The 22,196-nt window shown below is 43.7% G+C and overlaps 1 protein-coding gene across 1 annotated transcript in view; it reads right to left on the reverse strand.

Moving 5' to 3' along the window:
• Window positions 1-22,196, reverse strand: part of PANX1 (pannexin 1) — a 53,729-nt gene that overhangs the window by 20,587 nt on the left and 10,946 nt on the right. The window contains exon 2 of the mRNA XM_050941870.1: window positions 8,208-8,347. Coding sequence (XP_050797827.1) covers window positions 8,208-8,347 — 140 coding nt within the window. The remainder of the gene's footprint in view (window positions 1-8,207; window positions 8,348-22,196) is intronic.

The raw sequence follows: 22,196 nt of genomic DNA on the forward strand, positions 1-22,196 counted from the left end.
AGTTCATGAGAGCTAATAGGTTGAGCTCTTTTGAAAACGCAAACATTTATTTACCCACCTAACTGGAAGTCAAACTTTTTCAAAAATGCTAGCCTAAGAACTCGGACATGGAAAATATTTATTCCACTGTGTGTGTGTCACAGATCCACAGGGTCTGGTCTCTTTGAGCAGCCAGTTTGGGCAGGGAGCGTAGGAGGAATGGGGTAGGGTTAGTTGGCTCCTTCTGGCCTTAAAATCTTCTGAAAATTTGGCCCAAAGAGACTGAGACCTGTCAGTTTGCCAGTTTTTTATCCATTTAATGTGCACCACGTTAATTTTGTATCATTTTAGTTGTTTTATCAAAATGTCTTATGGTACCAAGTCAAATGCCTTACAGAAGTCAGTCTGTTACATCCACGCTGTTACCTTTATCAACCAACCTTGAAATCTCATCAAAAAATATATCAAGTTAGTTTGACAGGATCTATTTTCCATAAGCACATGTTGATGAGCATTAATTACATTGCCTGCCTTTAATTCTTGTCTCAGTCGCTTCATTATTTTGCCTACGATCAATGTCAGGCTGACAGGCCTGGGTCACCCGGTTTACCCTTTTAAAATAGTGTCAGAACAGTAGCTTTCGTCCAGTCTCCTGGAACTTCCACAATGTTCCAAGCATTATTGAAAATAAACATTAATGGTCTAGCAAGCACCTCGGTCAGTTCTTTTAAAACTCAGATGGCTAGTTACTCAGACGCGCTGATTTAAAAACGTCAGACTTTAGCAGCTACTTTTGAACATCCTCCTGAGTTACTACTGGATGGAAAATGTTTCATCATCAAAATATGATGCACTCTAACTGTGTATGCAAAACGTGTGCATGAGATGAAGTGAAGTTTGTTTTTAAGTTTGTTTGCATACTCAAATACCAATATTCAATATGTGCAGCTGCTTGCTCCGTCTTTCTCTGTAGGTTCTGACACAACATATAATGAATCTCTATAAAATACTTAAAGCCATACTCCAGGGCTCTTTCCCCAACTTGCACAGAGAGCAGCCTGAATTCCAAGCCTGGAATCTCTCTGTCATGCAGATGATACCATTATCAATTCCTTCTGGAGCTAATAAATAAACTAAAAATAATAAATTAAAAGGGCAATTTAATGTGAGTGAAATTCATGTTTGGACTGAATCGTTTTTTAAAAGTGCAGGTAATGACAGTTGCGGGGCACCCAATAAATGTGTTTTATAAAGGTTGAGCGCTCAATAAGAGCATTATTAAGGTGGAGACTGAACTAAGGAAGGCACACTAACACCCGGGGATCCATGGCATGGGAAGACTCCAGCAACATACAGAAAAGGTTGGCTATGGCATGGTCAGCTCTCATTGACTTTTTGATAAACAGCAGCACCAGTGTGACCCAAACACTCAGGCTGGAACAGCATTTAGTGAATTAACTCTAATTTAACAGAGCTGTGAAAACTGCAACCTCAAGACAGGATCAAGCTTTAGGAAAAGTAAATTCTCTTCCATGTAATGAGAAAAGTATGGGGGACAGAAAAAAGATAAAATAAGTGAAAATTAGAGCACTGTGGGACTAAGACATTTCTGAAGGGGAAGAGAAGGCTCAAAAGCCACAGATGTCTTAGGCTAACTGACGACAGGTTCTGAATTACTCTGCCTCATGGGAGAAAGAGAAGGACTATGCCTTGGAAAACCCCTCTGCAAATAGAAATGAACCAACAAAAGTTTCCAGAAGCCCGGAAATTAAATTCACTATGGATGCAATCCCAGTCCTGTTGAAGTTAATGGGAGTTGGCTTCAGCAGGAGAAAGAGTAGGCATATTACTCATGGAACCCTGAGGAAATGCAATCTAGCTGAGAGATTATCCTGACTCTAGATCTTAAACTGAATCCCAAACTATTTTCAATACATATGACATTTTCCAACCCATCTGTTTCTTATTTACTTGCTGTTTTCTTAACTCATCTCAAAACAGGTCCAAAAAAAGTTCCTGTACTTCCTCTGTGTTCATTATTACTTACATACTATTATGTTTCAAACTAATTTAACATAATACTAAATGCAATCTTAGGCCTGGTCTACACTATGGGGTTAGGTCGAATTTAGCTGCACTAGGGCGATTTAAAAAAGACTGCGTCCACACAACCAACCCTGTTCCGTCGACCTAAAGGGCTCTTAAAGTCAACTTCTGTACTTCTCCCCGACGAGGAGAGTAGTGCTAAAATCAACTTTGCTGGGTCGAATTTGGGGTAGTGCAGACGCAAATTGACGGTATTGGCCTCTGGGAGCTATCCCAGAGTGCTCCATTGTGACCGTTCTGGATAGCACTTTGAATTCCCATGCACTAGCCAGGTACACAGGAAAAGCCCCGGGAACTTTTGAATTTCATTTCCTGTTTGGTCAGCGTGGTGAACTCAACACAGGTGACCATGCAGTCCCCCAAGAATTGTACAGCGTAGAATGTTTCTACGCTCCCCCTATCATCTCCGTCCCTGAAGTTATCGCAGATTAGAAGGTGAAAAAAAGCGCACTTGTGATGACATGTTTTCTGAGCTCATGCAGTCCTCCTGCACTGATAGGGCACAGGTAAATGCATGGAGGCATTCAGTGGCAGAGGCCAGGAAATAATTAAGTGAGCGCAAAGAGCGGAAGCAGGAAGCGATGCTGAGGCTAATGGGGGATCAAACGGACATGATGAAGCATCTGTTGGAGCTGCAGGAAAGCCAACAAGAGCACAGAGCCCTGCTGCATCCACTGTATAACCGCTTACGCTCCTCCCCATGTTCCATAGCCTCCTCACTCAGATGTCCAAGAATGGAGTGGTGGGGAGGCTCTGGGCACCCAGCCACTCGACTCCAGAGGAAGGCCCAAGCAACAGAAGGCTGTCATTCAAACAGTTTGATTTTTAGTGTGGCTACAAGAAGCAATGTGGCCTTGTCCTTCCTTTCTCCCCCATCCCACGGCTACCTTGTCCATTATCTCATTTTTTTAATTAATAAAGAAAGAATCCATGGTTTCAAAACAATAGTTACTTGATTTCGAAGGTGGGAGGGTGGTTGCTTTACAGGAAATTAAAATCAATAAAGGGGGTGGGTTTGTATCAAGGAGAAACACACACATCTGTCACACTGTAGCCTGGCCACTCACGAAACTGGTTTTCAAAGCCTCTCTGATGTGTAGCGCGCCCTGCTGTGCTCTTCTAATCGCCCTGGGTGTCTGGCTACTCAAAATCAGATGCCAGACGATTTGCCTCAACCTCCCACCCCGCCATAAATGTCTCCCCCATACTCTCACAGATATTATGGAGCACACAGCAAGAAGCAATAACAATGGGAATGTTGGTTGTGCTGAGGTCTGACCAACAGCGCCAGCGAGCCTTTAAATGTCTAAAGGCACATTCTACCACCATTCTGCACTTGCTTAGCCTGTAGCTGAACTGCTCCTTACTATGGTCCAGGCTTCATGAACAGATTCCCCCGAGCAGGATAGCAGAGTTGCACGGAAGCGGTGGATGAGGACGGTTAGCAGTCCTACTGCACTATCTGCTGCCAGCAGTACCCAGGAGGACCAGAATGGATCCCTCGAGCTCATTGTTGGGAAGCAGGAGAACAGAGTTGCAATGGAAGCAGTGGAGCCATACGCCATGCCCTGGAGGTTGCTAGGAGCTGGGCAGGGAAGACGTTCGCAGAACCCCTGAGCAAGCTCCATGTCTGATGAGGATGGTTAGCAGTCCTACTGCACCATCTGCTGCGAAGGCAAGGAGCTGCTGCTGTGTAGCAATGCCAGCTGCTGCAGGTGCTTCTGTGTCGAATGCTTCGAGGTCCTGGTAGGGCAAGATACCTCAGCCAAGGCAAAAGAGCAAGAGCCTCAGAGCTGTTACATGCGTCAACCACAGAAGTGCTATGGGGTGTTACAGCGCTGACCAGACTGGAATGTACAGCTGCAAGACTTCTTCACCAGCGACAAAGGACAGGAATATGATGCACCTAAAATCTAAAAAGGCCCACACATTTCCCAGAGTCACTTCCCTTGATAACAGAACATCAATGATTGCATTGGCTATTTGGATCACAGCAGCCCCCACAGTAGACTTGCCCACAACAGCAGCGGTGACAGTGAGCTAAGCGGGCTCCATGCATGCTGTGGTATGGCATCTGCATGAGTAAGCCAGGAAAAAAGGTGCAAAACGATTGTCTGCCGCAGCTTTCACAGAGGGAGGGGTGACTGATGACATGTACTCAAAACCACCCGCGACAATGTTTTTGCCCCATCAGGCATTGGGAGCTTAACCCAGAATTCCAATGGGCAGTGGAGACTGTGGGAACTGTGGGATAGCTATCCACAGTGCACCACTCCATAAGTTGATGCTAGCCACGGTAGTGAGGACACAATGCGTTTAGTGTGGACATATGCAATTGACTGTATAAAACTGATTTCTATAAAATCAACCTAATTTCATAGTGTAGACATACCCTTAGTTCTCAAAACTTTGATGATGTTACTTCAACATAAATCAGAAAACAAGAAGCAGCAAGGAGTATGCATTTCAGAGAAAATGCATTTCACTTTCACATCCCATCTAGTGCCTCCTTAGCTACTTGTAATGGCATGCAGGAGAGCTCCATTTCATCACAGTGGAAAGCGAGTCACAATACTAAACAGCGCTTGCAGTGCTCTGCAAACAAATGTGTCACTACAAACTCACAAATACAAACTTGAACACTGTTTTAAAAACTTTGGACCCAAATTTATCTCCAATGTCTCTCTACTGACTTCAGTTACCCTGCTCTCCGGATGAGTTTGGTTAATCTTCCCTTATATGAAATAAACAAGGTTCCCGTCTCTTGTTAATGTCATTGTGCTAACACAAACACAGTGTGCTTTTTTATCTTATCTACACAAAGGGTGCAGGACAATGAGCTTTTACTACCTCATGGCACACAGTCTGTTTCTGGAGACAGCTGAATCCCTTTTCTGATGCGAAAGTACAATCAATATATCAAGCAAAGTAACAGGTGCAGCAAGTGGCAGCTATCCCTGGCAACAGCAAATAGGAATCAAACACCTAGAGACACCCCAAAGGGAACTGGAGGCTGCTGTTGACAATTATGATGTGGCTCCTTTCCTGGGACCTCACGAAGCATGAAGACTAATAAGTCAGAAATAGAACGGTATTCATTAATACCGACTTCCCAGCAACACTTCAGGAGTTCTGTTAAGTATAAATAAGCTCATTTAAGAGTCATTGGGGGTAGTGTAACTCTTTTCCCAATTAACAAAGATGGATCAAAATCTGGGTGCTTGGAATTGGGCTTCAAAATCTGCATTTAACCCTCCTAATGAGAAGTGGCTGGTTCTGCAGAGCTGCTGAGCACTCACAGTTAATGGGAGCTGCAAGCGTTCGGCATCCTTGAAAAATCAGGCCAATTTAGGGGCCTAAATATGGATACAGGAGCCTAAAGTTAGGCACCCTGATTTGGCCACATTTTCTAATGTTTAGAGTACCTGATGTTTAGGTAGTTTGCACAGACTGCCCAGAGCGATATATTTAAAGTAGGGCGGTTGACTAATCACGGTTAACTCACGCAATTAACTCAAAAAAACTATTGTGATTTAAAAAATTAATCGCAATTAATCAGTTTTAATCGCACTGTTGATAGAATACCAACTAAATTTTATTAAATATTTTGGATGTTTTTCTACATTTTCATATACAATGTATTCTGTGTTGTAATTGAAATCAAAGTATATATTTTTTATTCTAAATATTTGCAGTGTAAAAATTATAAACAAAAGAAACAGTATTTTTCAATTCACCTCACACAAGTACTGTAGTGCAATCTCTGTTGTGAAAGTGCAATTTACAAATATAGAATTTTTTTGTTACATAAGTGCACTCAAAACCAAAACAATGTAAAACTTCAGAGCCTACAAGTCCACTTAGTCCTACTTCTTGTTCAGCCCATCGCTAAGACAAACAAGTTTGTTTACATTTACAGGAGATAATGCTGCCCTTATCTTATTTACAATGTCACCAGAAAATGAGAACGGACATTTGCATGGCACTTCTGCAGCCAGCATTGCAAGGTATTTACGTACCAGATACAAATGTTTAGCGTATGCCCCTTCATGCTTCGGCCAGCATTCCAGAGGACATGCTTCCATGTTGATGATGCCCATTAAAAAAAAAAATGCATTAATTAAATTTGTTATTGAACTCTTTGGGGGAGAACTGTATGTCCTCTGCTATGTTTTACCCACATTCTGCCATATATTTCATGTTATAGCAGTCTTGGATGATGACTCAGCACATGCTGTTCATTTTAAGAACAGTTTTACTGCAGATTTCACAAAATGCAAAGGGGGGAGGGATAATTCAGTGGTTTGAGCATTGGCCTGCTAAACCCAGGGTTGTGAGTTCAACCCTTAAGGGGGCCACTTAGGGACCTGGGGCAAAATCAGTACTTGGTACTGCTAGTGAAGGCAGGGGGTTGAACTCAATGACCTTTCAAGGTCCCTTCCAGCTCTGAGATAGGTATAAAAAAGGTACAAATGTGAGAACTTCTACAGATAGCTACAGCACTTAACCCAAGGTTTAAGAATCTGAAGTGCTTTCCAAAATTTCAGTGGCATGAGGTGTGGAGCATGCTCTCAGAATTCTTAAAAAAGCAGTGCTCTGATGTGGAAACTACAGAACCCAAACCACCAATAAAGTTGCTTTGGATTGTTATTGAGCAGAACCCATCATCAGCATGGACATATGAATCTTTAGTTCATCTGATACGTAAATATCTTGCGACATCATCTACAGCAGTGCAATGAGAACACCTGTTCTCACTTTCAGGTTACATTATAAACAAGAAGCGGGCAGCATTAGATCCTGCAAATGTAAACAAACTTGTTTGTCTGAGCGATTGGCTGAACAAGCAGGACTGAGTGGACTTTTAAACTCTAAAATTTTACATTATTTTATTTTTTAAAGCAGTTTTTTTGTGCATAATTCTACACTTGTAAGTTCAACTTTCATGATAAAGAGATTGCACTACAGTACTTGTATTAGGTGATCTGAAAAAAATACCATTTCTTTTGTTTTTTACAGTACAAATATATCTAATAAAAATAAATATGAAGTGAGCACTGTACACTTTGTATCCTTTGTTACTGAAATCAATATATTTGAAAATGTAGAAAATATCCAAAAATATTTAAATAAATGGTATTTGATTATAGTTTAACAGTGCAATTAATCACGATTGATTTTTTTAATCACTTGACTGCCCTAATTTAAAGTAAACATCTCAAAAAATCATGGGTAATGCTACATAAACCACTATAGAGAGCATGGTAATAAGGTCACATATCCATCTTTGGGATAGCACCTATTGCCAAAACGACGAAGCCCTTTGGCAAAAATTAAAAACTGAATAACTTCAGGTGTTCACCATAGGTAGCATTAAAGGATCTGCTGCTACATGTCAGAGAATATCACTGCCCAATTGTTAGGAATAAAACTAAATAAAGGGAAAGCAAAGAACAAAAGTTCGCCAACTCAAAGGAAAACAAAATAAATACAGACTATTGCTATTACCTCTGCAACTGGATCTTAGGATCAGATTGTGACACCCTTACTCATGCTAAACGGCCCCACGGCCTTCAGCAGGTCTCCAGGAAGAATCAGTGGGATTACTGGTAGAGTAAGATACTATTCTACTTACTATGCTACTTGAGTAAAGGTGGCAAAATCTGTCCCTTACTTAATGTCCATGAGATGAAACAGAATCCAACTCACTTTCTAATAGCTTTGTAGACTGTGCAGTGCTAATAGGAGCAAAAAGGAGCCATTAAAATCAGCAGACATGACTCAGAACTTACACTGGGGAGAAATACGTAGAGTATGTTTACTTAGATGCGTTTCAGAGGATAACAATTTAATGTTGTCATTATTTGTAAATCAGATAATTGGAAACATTTACTGGGTATAGAAAGCCAGGAGGGTTTTTTTTAAAGCAAATACTTTTCTCAACAATGCCATATTTGGATACCAGTGAAAGTAAACATACTCTCTAAAAATAAATTTACAAGTGCTATAATAAATGATTTTGAGTCAACAAGAGAAGAAGTTGGGGATGGGGAGAAGGGAAGGGGAAATATAGGCTTCTGCATTGGACCCAGTTTTCAAGAAGAAAATATATCTGTACATACTTTATGAAGCCACAGTGGAATGTGTCCTGAATCGCTCTGTAATAACTGCTTTTGCTGCACAGCCGCCCAGCAGTAGGAGTCCACATACGCAGCTTGGCGCCAGGAGAATGAACTGGGAGCAAAACAGCTTATCTGGGTACCTAAAAAGCAAAGCAAAATGTATCAGAGTCAAAATTTAACATTTCAGTTTTTTCAATATTAAATCCATTCTGTAAGAAAAAATAAATCAGGATTCTCAAATTAACTATTTAATTTAACCGTTCCCAATTTACCTTCTAGGATAACAATACTGGTCCTCTGGACTTTTCTGAATGGTACTCTACCCCTCTCCACCAGCCTAACCATGAGCCTCTGTGCTGTGCTCAAGCAGGCCACCTCATTCAGGGCTCATGTATACTACTGCTTAGGTCAATGTAACTCACGTCACTCACAGGTGTGAAAAAGCCACCGCTCTGAGCGACACAAGTTACATCAACTGATCCGCCGTCCACACTGGTGCTATGTCAGCCGGAGACACTCTTCTGCTGATGCAGCGTCTGCCTCTTGCTTAGGTGGGGTAATTATGCGGATGGGAGAGTGCTCTCGTGTCAGCATAGCATGTCTGGGGAAGACATGCTACAACGGTGCAGCTGCACCGATGCAGCTGTGCCGATGTAGCACGCTCTTGTAGACTAGCCCTTAGTTTGAGCATCAGTGAAACCCAAGATCCACTGTAGGTTACAACATATCCAGCTGAATGGGAAGTAGCAGGTGCAGTCTGCAAGAACTAAGCAGGCATGATTCCTGTGTCAAGCATACACACACAGGCTCGCTCTGATTGAGTTAACATCTAAAGTTAGAAGTTTAGCTATGGAGGCACAGGCAGCAGAAGTTCGGGCTAGAAACCTGAGTATGCGCCTAGGGTTTTGGACAGGCTTGCACAGACCCTCCTGCTACCTGTGCCACAAGAGCTAGACTTCTAATTTTATTCATTAGCCCAATCAGAGCTAGCGCATGTATGTCTACCTAAGTTGGCAATCACACCTCCCACCTTGAATGTAGCCAGACCCAGAGTCATAGGGCCAAATTCAGACTTGGCCCAGCTCTAATGGCCCACTAAACTTTCCCACAGCGGGTTGCACTTAGTAAGGATGGGATTATTTGGCAAGCCACATTGCTGGCACCTTTAATATAAAGCCAGAACAAGATGAGGACACTAGTTTGCTTATTTTTGCACAATTTCCCAAAAAGGAAAAATAATTTCCTGTGCCCTATTAGAAAATAGTAGTATTGGGCCTCCCCAGATTCTAAGATAACTCTGGCTAAATATCTAACATTATACAAATTGGAAAATGATTTCTCGTAAGTCCGGGAGGATGGCTTCTGCAGGACTGAGCCTTTCATAGTCTCCTGCACACAGAAGCATTCCACAGCTCTGTTGAAAGGAACATCACCACAAGAAATAAGGTGGATAGGAAAACAGGTGCCCTGTACAGGAACTATGAATTCATGGCAGGTTTTGCCAAGTGGCCCCTACTATTTGTTCAACATTTATATATTTGTATATTTTTCTTATTTTGGCTTGCTCATTTATACACTCTTTAAGGAGAAACTTTTTTTAAAATTGAGTTGACTGACTTGTAAAAATGAGGCAGAATAAGTTAATCTTTGAAAGCTACATAGACTATTTTAAGAACAGAATCACTGCCATTATTTCTGCTGGGATATTACCCAACCCTCCCAAAATAGTGCTGATGCTGCCCCTGCATTGCCTTAAAGAAATCAACAAAATATTTGCAAGATTGCTTCCTGGACTTTGTATCCACATGCCAGTGTAGTTCTTGTAAAAGAAGAAGAGCCCCTTTCATAACAAGAACTAAATTCATTAAAATTATAACTATGCCACCATGTGAACCAAAGATAGTTAGGGGCTCCAAGCACAATACAAAAGGCTTAATTGTGAGTCACTGTTCTCATTATTTATAAGACTGCAGTGACATGACAACATGCTCTGACCAGTCGCAAGGCTCCCTCATGAAAAGAAGTCACTTATTTATCAGATTTACAGAAAGCTTAAATGGATTTAACAGAGTTGGCACAACCCTCAACAGTTATGCTCTACCAAAACTCCAGGGTGGCTTGTACTTTACAGGCATTTCCCCTGCTATCCGTGGAGGGCCCGGAAATACAGTGCTGGCCAGTACAGCAATTTGCGTGCCCTTCATCGTCTGGCTATCCAACAGAACAAATGAGCTTTATGTTCTGCTCTCATTATTTAGCAAGACTCCAGGTGCTGTCAATGGGGGGTTCTGTGTGGGAAACAACAACAGAATATGACCCTTTCAAACATTTAAGAGGTGAATAACTAGAATAGTCCTGAGCCATGTTTGCCTTTGTAATGCCAGTGTCATCAGTGAGAGTAATTGAATGTAATTCAGATGCAGTAGAACCTCATTAATTTGAATTAACAAATGGGAGACCCATTGCAAATTGCTATGTTTTTGTGAGTTAGTGAGTAAGGGAAAGTGCTGTGTGCCTCCTATGAGGTACTGGCTATTTCGATTTCCACTACAGTCAAGGAGAGTTAAGGAAGTTCAGCATTTTGCAGAATCAGGCCATAATTAAGAAAACAAAGAAAAAAACATATGGATCAGAACATGTATTTTCCCATTTATTTGTGGTTTAATTTTAGTGATTGATAATACTTCATAACATGTTAGTGCAAATTCTCCACACTGTTACACCACTTTTATGCCAGTGTAATTCCACTGATCTCAAGGGTATAATGAAGGCCCTTTGTATTTATTTAGTTCCAACAGTGCACCAGCTACTGTCACAGAGAAGTATGAAGACAGAGACATCAGTGGAAGCTGAGGGCACTCAGGACCTTGCAGGACTAGGACTTAATTGACACATAAGCATACTGTAGCATTTTTAGTAAAATTTACGGATTCTTACTGATATGAGTCATCATTTCAGCTGAGATTGCATTTTTGGCCATGAAATGAGCAGATTAGCAACGTTCTACTGCATGCTTATTTTCAATGTTTTCAATTCACTTTTTGCAAAAGATTAACACCTATTAAATCAATACAGGCAAAAACACTTTTAATGTAAAGGTATCTTGGGGAGGAAAGTTAAAACCATTAATACATTATTTTTATTATTTATATTGGAGTAGCACCTAAAAGCCTCAATAAATGATCAAGGCCCTGTTGAAGTAGGTTCTGCACACACACGTAATTTTTTTTTAAAAGTAAGTGTCCACCAAAATTAAAAATGTTAGCACATGATGAGGGACTGCAGGTAGATACAACAAACAAAAGGTGCAGGGGTAGGATGAAGTCACTGCAAAACAATCATATTTATTATACTAAGCTGCAATCACAGCATACTTTGCCTAATTTAGAAGAAACGTTATGTACTGTGACATCAACAAAATTACATTTGCACGACTTTTAACCCAGAGAAGATAGAGAGAAAAAATGTAATTAATTTTTATTATACAACAGCATTTTCCTCAACAACAAAGCAAAAGGCAATGAAAAAGCCAGCTCATTTACAAGGCTATCCTAAAGAAAGACTGCTTAAGACAGCTGCAGCATGCTATCCATTACAGTTAAATACAGACTAGAATGTGAGAGCACGAACATGATCAAAATTATCTTCATAAGCATACTGAAATTATCAGCAAAGTCATGGACACAGAAAATTACCTAAAGGCATGCAACTTAAGTACATAGTACAAATCTACCTTATGGTACATAATAAAAGTCTAAGTTTCAGGGCTGCAGAGCTGCCTGAAATTTACATAATGCCGAGGCCTCAGTCCCAACATGCCCCTCCCATCCTCCGCCCACTCCCTACACCAGACCTTGTAAAGGGATCTTCCTCAGAAAGCAGCTGGCTTCAGTAACTGCACTAGGGCAATCCGCTCACCGCTGGAACTAAGGCTTTTAAAGTGCCTATATGTTGCTCAAGCCCAGGGCCAGCGCTACCATTTAGGCAGCCTAGGCAATCGCCTAGGGTGCCAGAATAAATGGTGGGCGCTGTTTTGCCGGAGGGGGCAGCAGGCAGCTCCGGTGGAGCTGCCGCAGTGGTGCCTGCAGAGGGTCTGCTGGTCCACGGCTCCGGTGGAGCCGCCGCAGTCCTGCCTGCGGACAGTCGGCTCCCTGCGCAGCTCCGGTAGACCTCCCGCAGGCACGACTGCGGCAGCTCCACCGGAGCTGCGGAGCACCGGACCCTTCGCAGGCACTATTGTGGCAGCTCCCCCGGAGCCGCGGGACCAGCACGCGGGGCACCGAAATTGCTGGCTGCCTAGGGCACTCAAACCCCTAGCGCCGGTCCTGCTCAAGCCTTTTTACTCAGTTAAAGAGCCTGGAGCAGGGGTGAGGATCTCTTCGCCCGGCTTTTATTACCAGCTTTGCCATCAATCTACTGTCTGACTTTGGGAAAGCCACTTTACCTCACTGTGCCTCTATTTATATACGGATGGGTCCATCGGACTGTGTGTGTATACAGTGCTGACCACAACACAACCCTGATCTTGATTGGAGTTTCTAGCATGGAAGTAAAATGTTAATTGGTTAACCGGTAAGCATTAGTCTTACTGGTTTACCCGCCTCAAATGTTAACCTCTGGGCCGGCCGGCTGGCCCTAGTGGTTTTGCACCGGCTGGCAGGCCGGCCAACCCCAGCCACACCGCCCGGCCATAGCAGGCCCACCACACCGCCCAGCCAGAACAGCGCCACCCAGCCAGAGCAGCCCCAGCCATGCCGACCCCGGCCGAAGTGGCCCCAGCCGCTTAATCGGTTAACTGTTTAAATGAAATATTTTTGAATCATTTAAACGGTTAACTTTTTAAACAGTATTTACATCCCTAGTTTCTAAGCACTGCTGCAATACAAACCATAAGTCTGAGTCCGCTCCTATTCTCCCTGATGTTAATGTGAGTTTTGCCACTGATTTCAACGGGGAGCGGGATTTAGTCAGGTTTCACAAATCACAGCCCCAATACTGGAAAGGAATCTGCAAGCACAAATCCCTATTCCCCACCCAGAGTCCCAAGGAAAATCCAAGCTACTGTAAGAAGTCATATGAGTGATTCAACAGTTATTCAATTTTGCTGGCGCAGAACAGCGGTTATATTCTGCTGCAAGAGAAGGCTGCATTTCAGTGATAAGAGAGTGATTCCTATGATCTTTGATTCTTCAGGACAAAAGTAAACAGTGTGTATTTCCAAACATTAGTTAATTCCTGTAGATAAATATTATTATTCCCATTTTATACATGGAAAAAATTGGACACAGCGGCTTAGATTTTCAAGAATTTGGGCATTTGGCCGTCTAAACAGACCAGTATTTCAAGTTATGAGCACTTTTGAAAGCTGATATTTATCACATGCTAAAATAGTTCTGCACCTGGCATGACTGAGCCCCCCAGAGTAAGTACAATAGAACCTCAGAGTTATGAACACCTTGGGAACGGAGGCTTTTCGTAACTCTGAAATGTTGGTAACCCTGAACAAAATGTTCCAATTGTTCTTTCAAAAGGTTACAACTGAACATTGATTTAATACAGCTTTGAAATTTTACTATGCAGAAGAATAATGCTGCTTTTAACCAGCTTAATTTAAATGAAATAAGCACAGAAAGTTTCTTTACCTTGTCAACTCTTTTTTTTTTTTTTTTTTAAACTTTCCCCTTTTTTTTTTCAGTACTGTACTGTATTTGCTGCTTTTTTGTATGTGTCTCCGCTGCTGCCCGATTATATACTTCCGGTTCCAAATGAGGTGTGTGGTTGACCCGTCAGTTTGTAACTCTGGTGTTCTTAACTCTGAGAACTGTAATCAAATTGCTTTCCATTTAAACACTCTCAGACAGGCAGCTATTACTGAGATAAAAGATGACATTTTCATCTAAATCTATGCAAATTATTACTATTACCTTTATAGTGCCAACAGTGTGTTAGGCAAATGCAGTGCAAACTGCAGCTACCAAGACATTTGATTCTGAAAACATCCAGCAAGAATTAACCACTATAATAATTACTTTTGAAAAATGCTGGTATAGTACTAAATATCAGAGGGGTAGCCATGTTAGTCTGGATCTGTAAAAGCAGCAAAGAGTCCTGTGGCACCTTATAGACTAACAGACATTTTGGAGCATGAGCTTTCGTGGGTGAATACCCACTTCGTCGGATGCATGTCATGGTATAGTACTAGGCACTGTACAAAACACAATATAAAGTCATTCCCTGCACCAAAGATATTACAATGTAAGTCAGACAGGATGTACTGGGAAACCCTGACAAATGGGCAGTTTTGGGGCAGGGAGTTCCTCTTACTATGGACCACTTCTTATGGGAAGAGGTAGCTTGAAGAAAGGTCATTCAATGTACAAGAGAAGCATGGAAAAAGACATGTAAACCAGTGTGGGAACAGGAAACAAACAGGGCATTCAAGCTGGTGTTGATGGCAGAGTAGAGAGAGGACTTTATCTGAGGCAAGAGCAGTACAGAGCCATAAAGGTGAGGATGAGAGTCTTAAATTAGTTGTGCCATGCAAAGGGGAGCCAGTGTAGCGAAGCAAATGTGGGAGAGAGGTTGGGTGATAAATGGATTGTCGCTTACACCTCACTCTCCACGTGTATCTCATTTTAGATACACACTGTTATGGAGGGGGATTACTTTGTAATAGAAAAAGCTGAGTATCTAAGCATTTCTCCAACCAGTGGGCTGCATTTACTGAAACGGAGAATAGATAAGTATTTTCCAAATTAATGGCATTTAAGTGTTTAAAATTCTGCCTTCAGAAGCACAGGCAAGGCTCAATGTAAAGTGTGAAATCCCAGCCCTACTAAATATAATTGGGCCAAGAGTTCACCCAAGGTGAGTGGGAGTTGCAGATGTGCATCCACAGACAGAATTTGGCTTTAAAGACTAAATAGATCTTAAAAAAAAACAAAAAAAACTGTTTTACTGCTCAACACAGGACACTCTACTGAGAGTGAGTTTTGATATCTATTGAATACTGCCACATATAGAGAGAACACAGCTTCATATTTATGAACTATGCAGCTGTGCTATTCTCTCCGTGGGTGCTTTCTTGGTACGGACATATTACTCGAATGGAAGACCAATGAATTATGAAGCATGTTTTCCAAGGACTATGCTACTCAGCCAATCAACATGTGACCGCCAAAAGCATTAGTACTGTGATAAGATTGCTGATGATAGACACAGACCGAACATTGAGCTAAAAAACAGTTTTAAAGATCTAGCTTGAGATCAGCTGGGTGGTACTCAATCTACAAGGAGTCTATGTCTCTTTGGGATCTGCATGAATGATGATATTTATGAGGTGCTACTGTTCTACGAGTATCAAAATTCAGTACAATCATTAAAACTAAGCATTTATCAACTTTTAACATAATCAAGAAGTGTTATTTAATGGCTAAAAATGGGAAAAAGTTAAAAATTCCTCCTGTTAATCCTATGAAAAACCTGCCCCAATAGTCATTTTTCTCTGGCCAGTTCTCCATGGTAGATGAAGACTGCATTTCACTGCAAATCCTTGACTTTATAGTTCAGATAAGTAAAAAGAAAATCTTGAAATGGTTGGAATATCAACTGTTACAACAGCTCCAGTCTAAAATGTTTCTCTAGACAGATAAATCATCATGTTGCTGTTCATATTCCTAAAGACACAGATCAGTCAATAATTCTTCTTTGTTTCCTCACAGTCTAAAAGTCTAGGGCATTCTTTTTCAGAATATACTGGCCCCACTGTACTGCCTGTAAGATATGCCAACCACATCCATTAACACATGTATTGTGAAAGTCAGATTCAGTAGCAGTGTTTACAGTGCTTTTTCAGCATTCACAGTAGGCAACTGCAGTAGTACATGCACATTAGCCCACTGATGTCAAATTTAATTACAGACTCTGGCCTTCTCAGAAATCACAAGATCGATTTTAACAAGACAAAGTTGTGGCTTCATTAATGGCCTCCTTGTGTGCTAGGACAACAGATGTGTGTGACTGTAGGAAAAACAGCCTAACCCAGTCCAGAGACCGAACTGTTTCTTAGTGCATGTCTAATAGGTTGGTCCTAGAATTGCTTTTTCCCCTTCTTTAGGGCTTAAGTCGGATCTTTGTTTAGAAGCATGAGTAACTTGGATAAAAAAAAAACAGGGGCATATTTACACACTTTGGGCTAGATTATGCTTAAAGGTATAGCTCCGTAATAGCAAGGGTGAAGAGGTGCACTGCCCTACCAAGAGAACCTAAAGGTATTTATTCTGGCACAGTGCCTCCAGGGACACCAGAGAATCATGGGTCATAGCAGTGGCTGCTATACCTTCTTGCAGGATGCACAATGTGCCATTTATTCCCTCACCACATGCAGGATAAGCTCTGCCCTCAGCCTGCCTCGTGGAGAGCGTTACACCCTGAGCACAGTGACTGGCCTCTGGCCTGTGCAGGGTACTATGTGGGACAAGGCTTCATTCACATTCACCCACACACCTCAAATCCTCGTACAGCCCTAGGGGCAAGGAACAATTTAGCACTCATCATGGGCATGCTACAAGAACGTAAACAGAAGAGAAGGGAATTTACTGTGTTGTACTCTGTTGGTTTTGACAGCAGAGTGTGTGTGTGGATTTGCCTGTGGGTAGGTATATTTGCTCCTACTATGGCTACAAAGCAAACACAATCAGGGTTTAACCCACATCTACAGCAAGATCGTATATGGGTTATTTGCATTGTTTTGTCTACCTCTTCATGTGCATCTTTTTGGATATCTAGAAAAGGTTCCCAAGGTATTTCTTATTATACATATTTCTTTTATATTACAAAGATCCGAATATTAATTGTGACCAGTACTATATGAGCCATGTACAACCATTGGCTGAAACTTTAAAGCCTCAGCTCCCAAGTACTGGGTAGAAATTTTTCCTCCTCTCTCTAGCTTATTGCTTATTTTGCTTATATTCTTTACATTTACCAACTCCCACAGTAAGCCGTGGTTAATTACTGTATTTTAAACATTCTGCTCACAGGGATAATCTCATGGGAAATGCTTTCTTTCCATGAGGGCATCAGGGGATCAGCAGCTGGGTTTTAAACTCATTTGTGTGTGTCTGCCTTGCCTTTCCTTTCCCCTGCCATCTTCAGGTGTTACTACTGAAGTGGCTTTTCTATATCAGCACAGAGGCCAACTACTGAGCACTACTGAGACCCAGTAGATGGGAAAAGGTGGGCAAAGGTTAAGCTTATCCCCTAGCAGCAGCACCCTTTCTCCTTCCCACGCACATTGGTGCAGGCCAGCCTGGAGTGAAGCGTAGATGGGAGGCCATTTTCCACTGTCCACCCAGCAAAGTTTGAATGGGATGCATCTGAGGGCTTGGCTACACTGGAGAGTTGCAGCGCTGGTGATGGGGTTACAGCGCTGCGACTTACTCTGTGTCCACACTTGCAAAGCACGGCCAGCGCTGCAACTCCCTGGCTGCAGCGCGGGCTGTACACCTGGTCTGCTTGGGGTGTAACGATTCCAGCGCTGGTGATGCAGCGCTGGTCGTCAAGTGCGGCCAGCAAAAGCGCTGTTATTGGCCTCCAGGGCATTAGGAGGTATCCCAGCATACCTTTTCAGCCACTCTGCTCATCGTTTCGCACTCCACTGCCCTGGGCTCAGGTGACCCGCCCTTTAAATTCCCCGGGAATTTTAAAAATCCCCTTCCTGTTTGCTCAGCCAGGTGTGGAGTGCAATCAATCAATCAATCAATCAGCGACCATGCCTCCACGCCCCAAACGAGCCCCAGCATGGAACACTTGCAAGCTGCAGGACCTCATCAGTGTTTGGGGTGAGGAAGCTGTGCAGTCACAGCTGCGCTCCAGCCGTAGAAATTATGATACCTATGGGCAGATATCAAAGTCCTTGCTGCTAAGGGGCCATGAACGGGACGCGTTGCAGTGCAGGGTTAAAGTAAAGGAGCTGCGCAGTGCCTATTGCAAAGCCCGTGAGGGAAACCGCTGCTCAGGTGCTGCCCCCACGACCTGCCGTTTTCACAAGGAGCTGGATGCCATACTTGGGGGTGACTCCACTGCCAATCTGAGGACCACGATGGACACTTCAGAGCAGGGAGAGGAGGAGGAGGGTGTAGAGGAAACTAAGAGTGAGGCTACTGAGGTGGTGGGAGACACCCCAGAGTCCCAGGAAGCATGTAGCCAGGAGCTCTTCTCAAGCCAGGAGGAAGCTGGCCAGTCACAGGAGCTGGAACTTGTTGGTGAAGCAGCAGCAGAGGAGCAGGTTCCCGGTAAGCAGATTTTATTTTTAGGATGGAACTGTTTTGGGAGAGGAGGGTGGGGGTTATGGCTGCCTGCATGCATGCCTGGATGTGGAATAGCCCATTGATTTGGTCTATCACGTCTCGGTAATTGGCATCCGTAATCTCTTCAAAAGTTTCAGCCAGAGCGTGGGCAATGCGCTTGCGCAAGTTTATAGGGAGAGCCACTGTGGTCCTTGTCCCAGTCAGGCTAACACGTCCGCGCTACTGTGCCGCGAGGGGTGGGGGGACCATTGCTGCACACAGGCAAGCTGCACAGGGACCACGGCAGAATCCACATTGCTGTAGAAGAGCCTCCCGCTCTTCCCAGGTAACCAGCAGCAGCGAGATATCTGGCAGGATAAAATCCTGTGGAAAATGTAGGGATAGTGTTCAGTGCAGGTCCCCCCAGCTGCTCTCTGCTTTCCCCAATGCACAGAAACCCCATTGAGCCCTGACTCAAGCAGCTCCCCTTCCCAGGTTAGTCACGGCAGAAACATGGCTTCCAGGAGTAACTGCTGTGGCAAATGTGGGGGTGGTGTTCAGTGCACTTTCCCCCTAGCTGCTCTCTGCTTTCCCCAATGCACAGAAACCCCAGTGAGCCCTGACTCAAGCAGCTCCCCTTCCCAGGTGAGCCGCGGCAGCAACATGGCTTCATTAATCATTCATTCCCCATTACTCACCACGTCTTCGCTGCTGTGGCCTCTCTGTGCTATGTTTGCTATGTGTAAATGATGCTGCAAATAGTCTACAAACTCCTTCACTGTGATTATAAACAATGCAGCCTCTGTATTAAATGTTTCTATTTCTGTTTTTTTTAAGTGTCCTTGAATCCTCCGGCCCTATCACAGCCTGCTGAAAGACTACAGTACTTGAGGAGGAAACCAAGGAAAAGCAAAGAAGATTTGGTGAAAGCAGTTATGAATCAGTATGCCAGAGAGAATAAGAGGCTGCAGGACTGGAGAGAGAAAATGCATCAGTGGAGGGAAACACAAAGCAGGAAAAAGGAATTGGCTACCAAGAAAAGCACAAAGCAGCTGATAAGCCTCCTGGCGCCCCAAACGGACTGTATGCAGTCATTTGTAGCCATGCAGGCAGATCACTACCATGCTAACCCCCCCGCATCCCAAAGCTCTCTCCCTTGTGCCCCACTGTTTGCTCAAAACCCCCTTCTCCAGCATCCTGGTTCTTACCACCACCAGCTACCCCCAACACCTGTACGTTCACCTACCAGCCCTGAAAACTAAGACTCTTACCCTATGCACTCAACCCCCATCACCATGCAGCATATTAATCCTGAAGTGCAGCAGGCATTACACAGCACTCCAGGCAGGACATATTCAAACCTCTGACTGTACAGTTCAGCACCCTACCCCCTGCCCTTTTATGTACTGTATTTTGAATAAATGATTTCTTGGCTTTTAAAACAGTTTTTATTATTGCAGAAAGTGAAACATACTGTACCCCAAGGGAAAAACAGGCACTGCAAATCATTGTAACCACTGCACTTCACTCCCGTGCAAGGCACCAAACATTACTGTTGGCTTTCAGCCTCAAATTGCTCCCTTAAGGCATCCCTAATCCTTGTAGCCCTGTGCTGGGCCTCTCCAGTAGCCCTGCTCTCTGGCTGTGCAAATTCAGCCTCCAGGTGTTGAACCTCGGAGGTCCATTCCTCTCTGAATGTTTCATCCTTCCCTTCACAAATATTATGGAGGGTACAGCACGCGGATATAACCGCAGGGATGCTGCTTTCCTCCAAGTCTAGCTTCCCATAAAGACATCTCCAGCGCCCTTTTAAACGGCCAAAAGCACACTCCACAGTCATTCTGAACCAGCTCAGCCTGTAGTTGAACTGGTCCTTGCTCCTGTCAAGCTTCCCTGTATACGGTTTCATGAGCCATGGCATTAATGGGTAAGCGGGGTCTCCAAGGATCACAATGGGCATTTCGACCTCCCCTGCTGTGATCTTGCGGTCTGGGAATAAAGTCCCGGCCTGCAGCTTCCTGAACAGGCAATTGTTCCAAAAGATGCGTGCATCATGCACCTTTCCAGGCCATCCGGTGTAAATGTCAATGAAACGCCCATGGTGATCCACAAGCGCTTGGAGAACCACAGAGAAATACCCCTTGCGATTAACGCACTCGGATGCTAGGTGGGGTGGTGCCAGAATAGGAATATGCATCCCATCTATCGCCCCTCCACAGTTAGGGAAACCCATTTGTGCAAAGCCATCCACAATGTCCTGCACGTTCCCCAGAGTCATGGTTCTTCTTAGCAGGATGCGATTAATGGCCCTGCAAACTTGCATCAACACGATTCCAACGGTCAACTTTGCCACTCCAAACTGGTTCACAACCAATCGGTAGCTGTCTGGAGTCGCCATCTTCCAGACTGCAATAGCCACCCGCTTCTCCACTGACAGGGCAGCTCTCAATCTCGTGTCCTTGCGCCGCAGGGTCGGGGCGAGCTCAGCACACAGTCCCATGAAAGTGGCTTTTCTCATTCAAAAGTTCTGCAGCCCCTGCTCGTCATCCCAGACTTGCAGGATGATGTGATCCCACCACTCAGTGCTTGTTTCCCGAGCCCAAAGGCGGCGTTCCACGGTGCTGAGCACGTCCGTTACTGCCACAAGCAATTTATTGTCACGCGCGTCAGGCGAATCGATATCATCGTCGGACTCCTCACTGTCACTTTGGAGCTGAAGGAATAGTTCAACTGCCAAACGTGATGTGCTGGCGACATTCATCAGCAAAGTCCTCGGCAGCTCGGGCTCCATTTCTAACAGAAATCACGCTGCAGACTCACAATGGCGCCAAACTGCTGGGATGTGTAGCGATGCACCACGGGGCGTTGGGACAGGAAGCGGAATGACCGGCACCCTTCCGTCCCCTTCCCACACCCACAGCGCCAAAATGGGACGAGGTGCTCTGTGGGATAGCTGCCCACAATGCACCACTCCCAACAGCGCTGCAAATGCTGCAAATGTGGCCACACTGCAGCGCTGGTAGCTGTCAGTGTAGCCACACTGCAGCGCTTTCCCTACACAGTTGTACGAAGAAAGCTGTAACTCCCAGCACTGTACAACTGTAAGTGTAGCCATACCCCCAGTCTTCACTTGGCAAGCTGACTACTCAAAAGAGCTGCATCAGCACAGGGATGAGGTGTTCTCATACCATTCTCTCCCTTGCATTCCATGTAAAACTCACTGACCAAAGCACTGTTCAGGGTTGATTAACTGAAGGCATCATTCAGCAAGAGCTCAACTGGCCACCTTCACACCAGGAGTCTTCTGCTTTGAGGATATGGAGGGCACTCAGCGTGGAGGGCAATTCCTATGACTGCATAACACTCAGACTCCTTTGAAAAGCAATTCCTGTAGCCTCCTATACAGCTATTTTCATGTTCTGACTCATCACTGGCATTGCTTTCACAGCTAGCTAATCCTTTCCATCTATTTTAAATATTATATTACTCTTCTGCAGAGCTGAAATAGGATCTTACCATCGTCTCCCATTTTGGCAGCATTGAATTTTTAAACAATCCAAGTATAGTCGCAGAAGGGAACATCTGAATCCAGTACTAGTTTTCCTAGATGAGCGCTCACAGAATTATGTTCCTTCCGAGAAATTCAATATTAAAATAGTTCAGTTCATTCAATTAAGTAACTTCAGTTACTTAAGGAATA

Source organism: Gopherus flavomarginatus, chromosome 1 (genome assembly GCF_025201925.1).
Source record: "Gopherus flavomarginatus isolate rGopFla2 chromosome 1, rGopFla2.mat.asm, whole genome shotgun sequence".
Lineage (NCBI taxonomy): Eukaryota > Metazoa > Chordata > Testudines > Testudinidae > Gopherus > Gopherus flavomarginatus.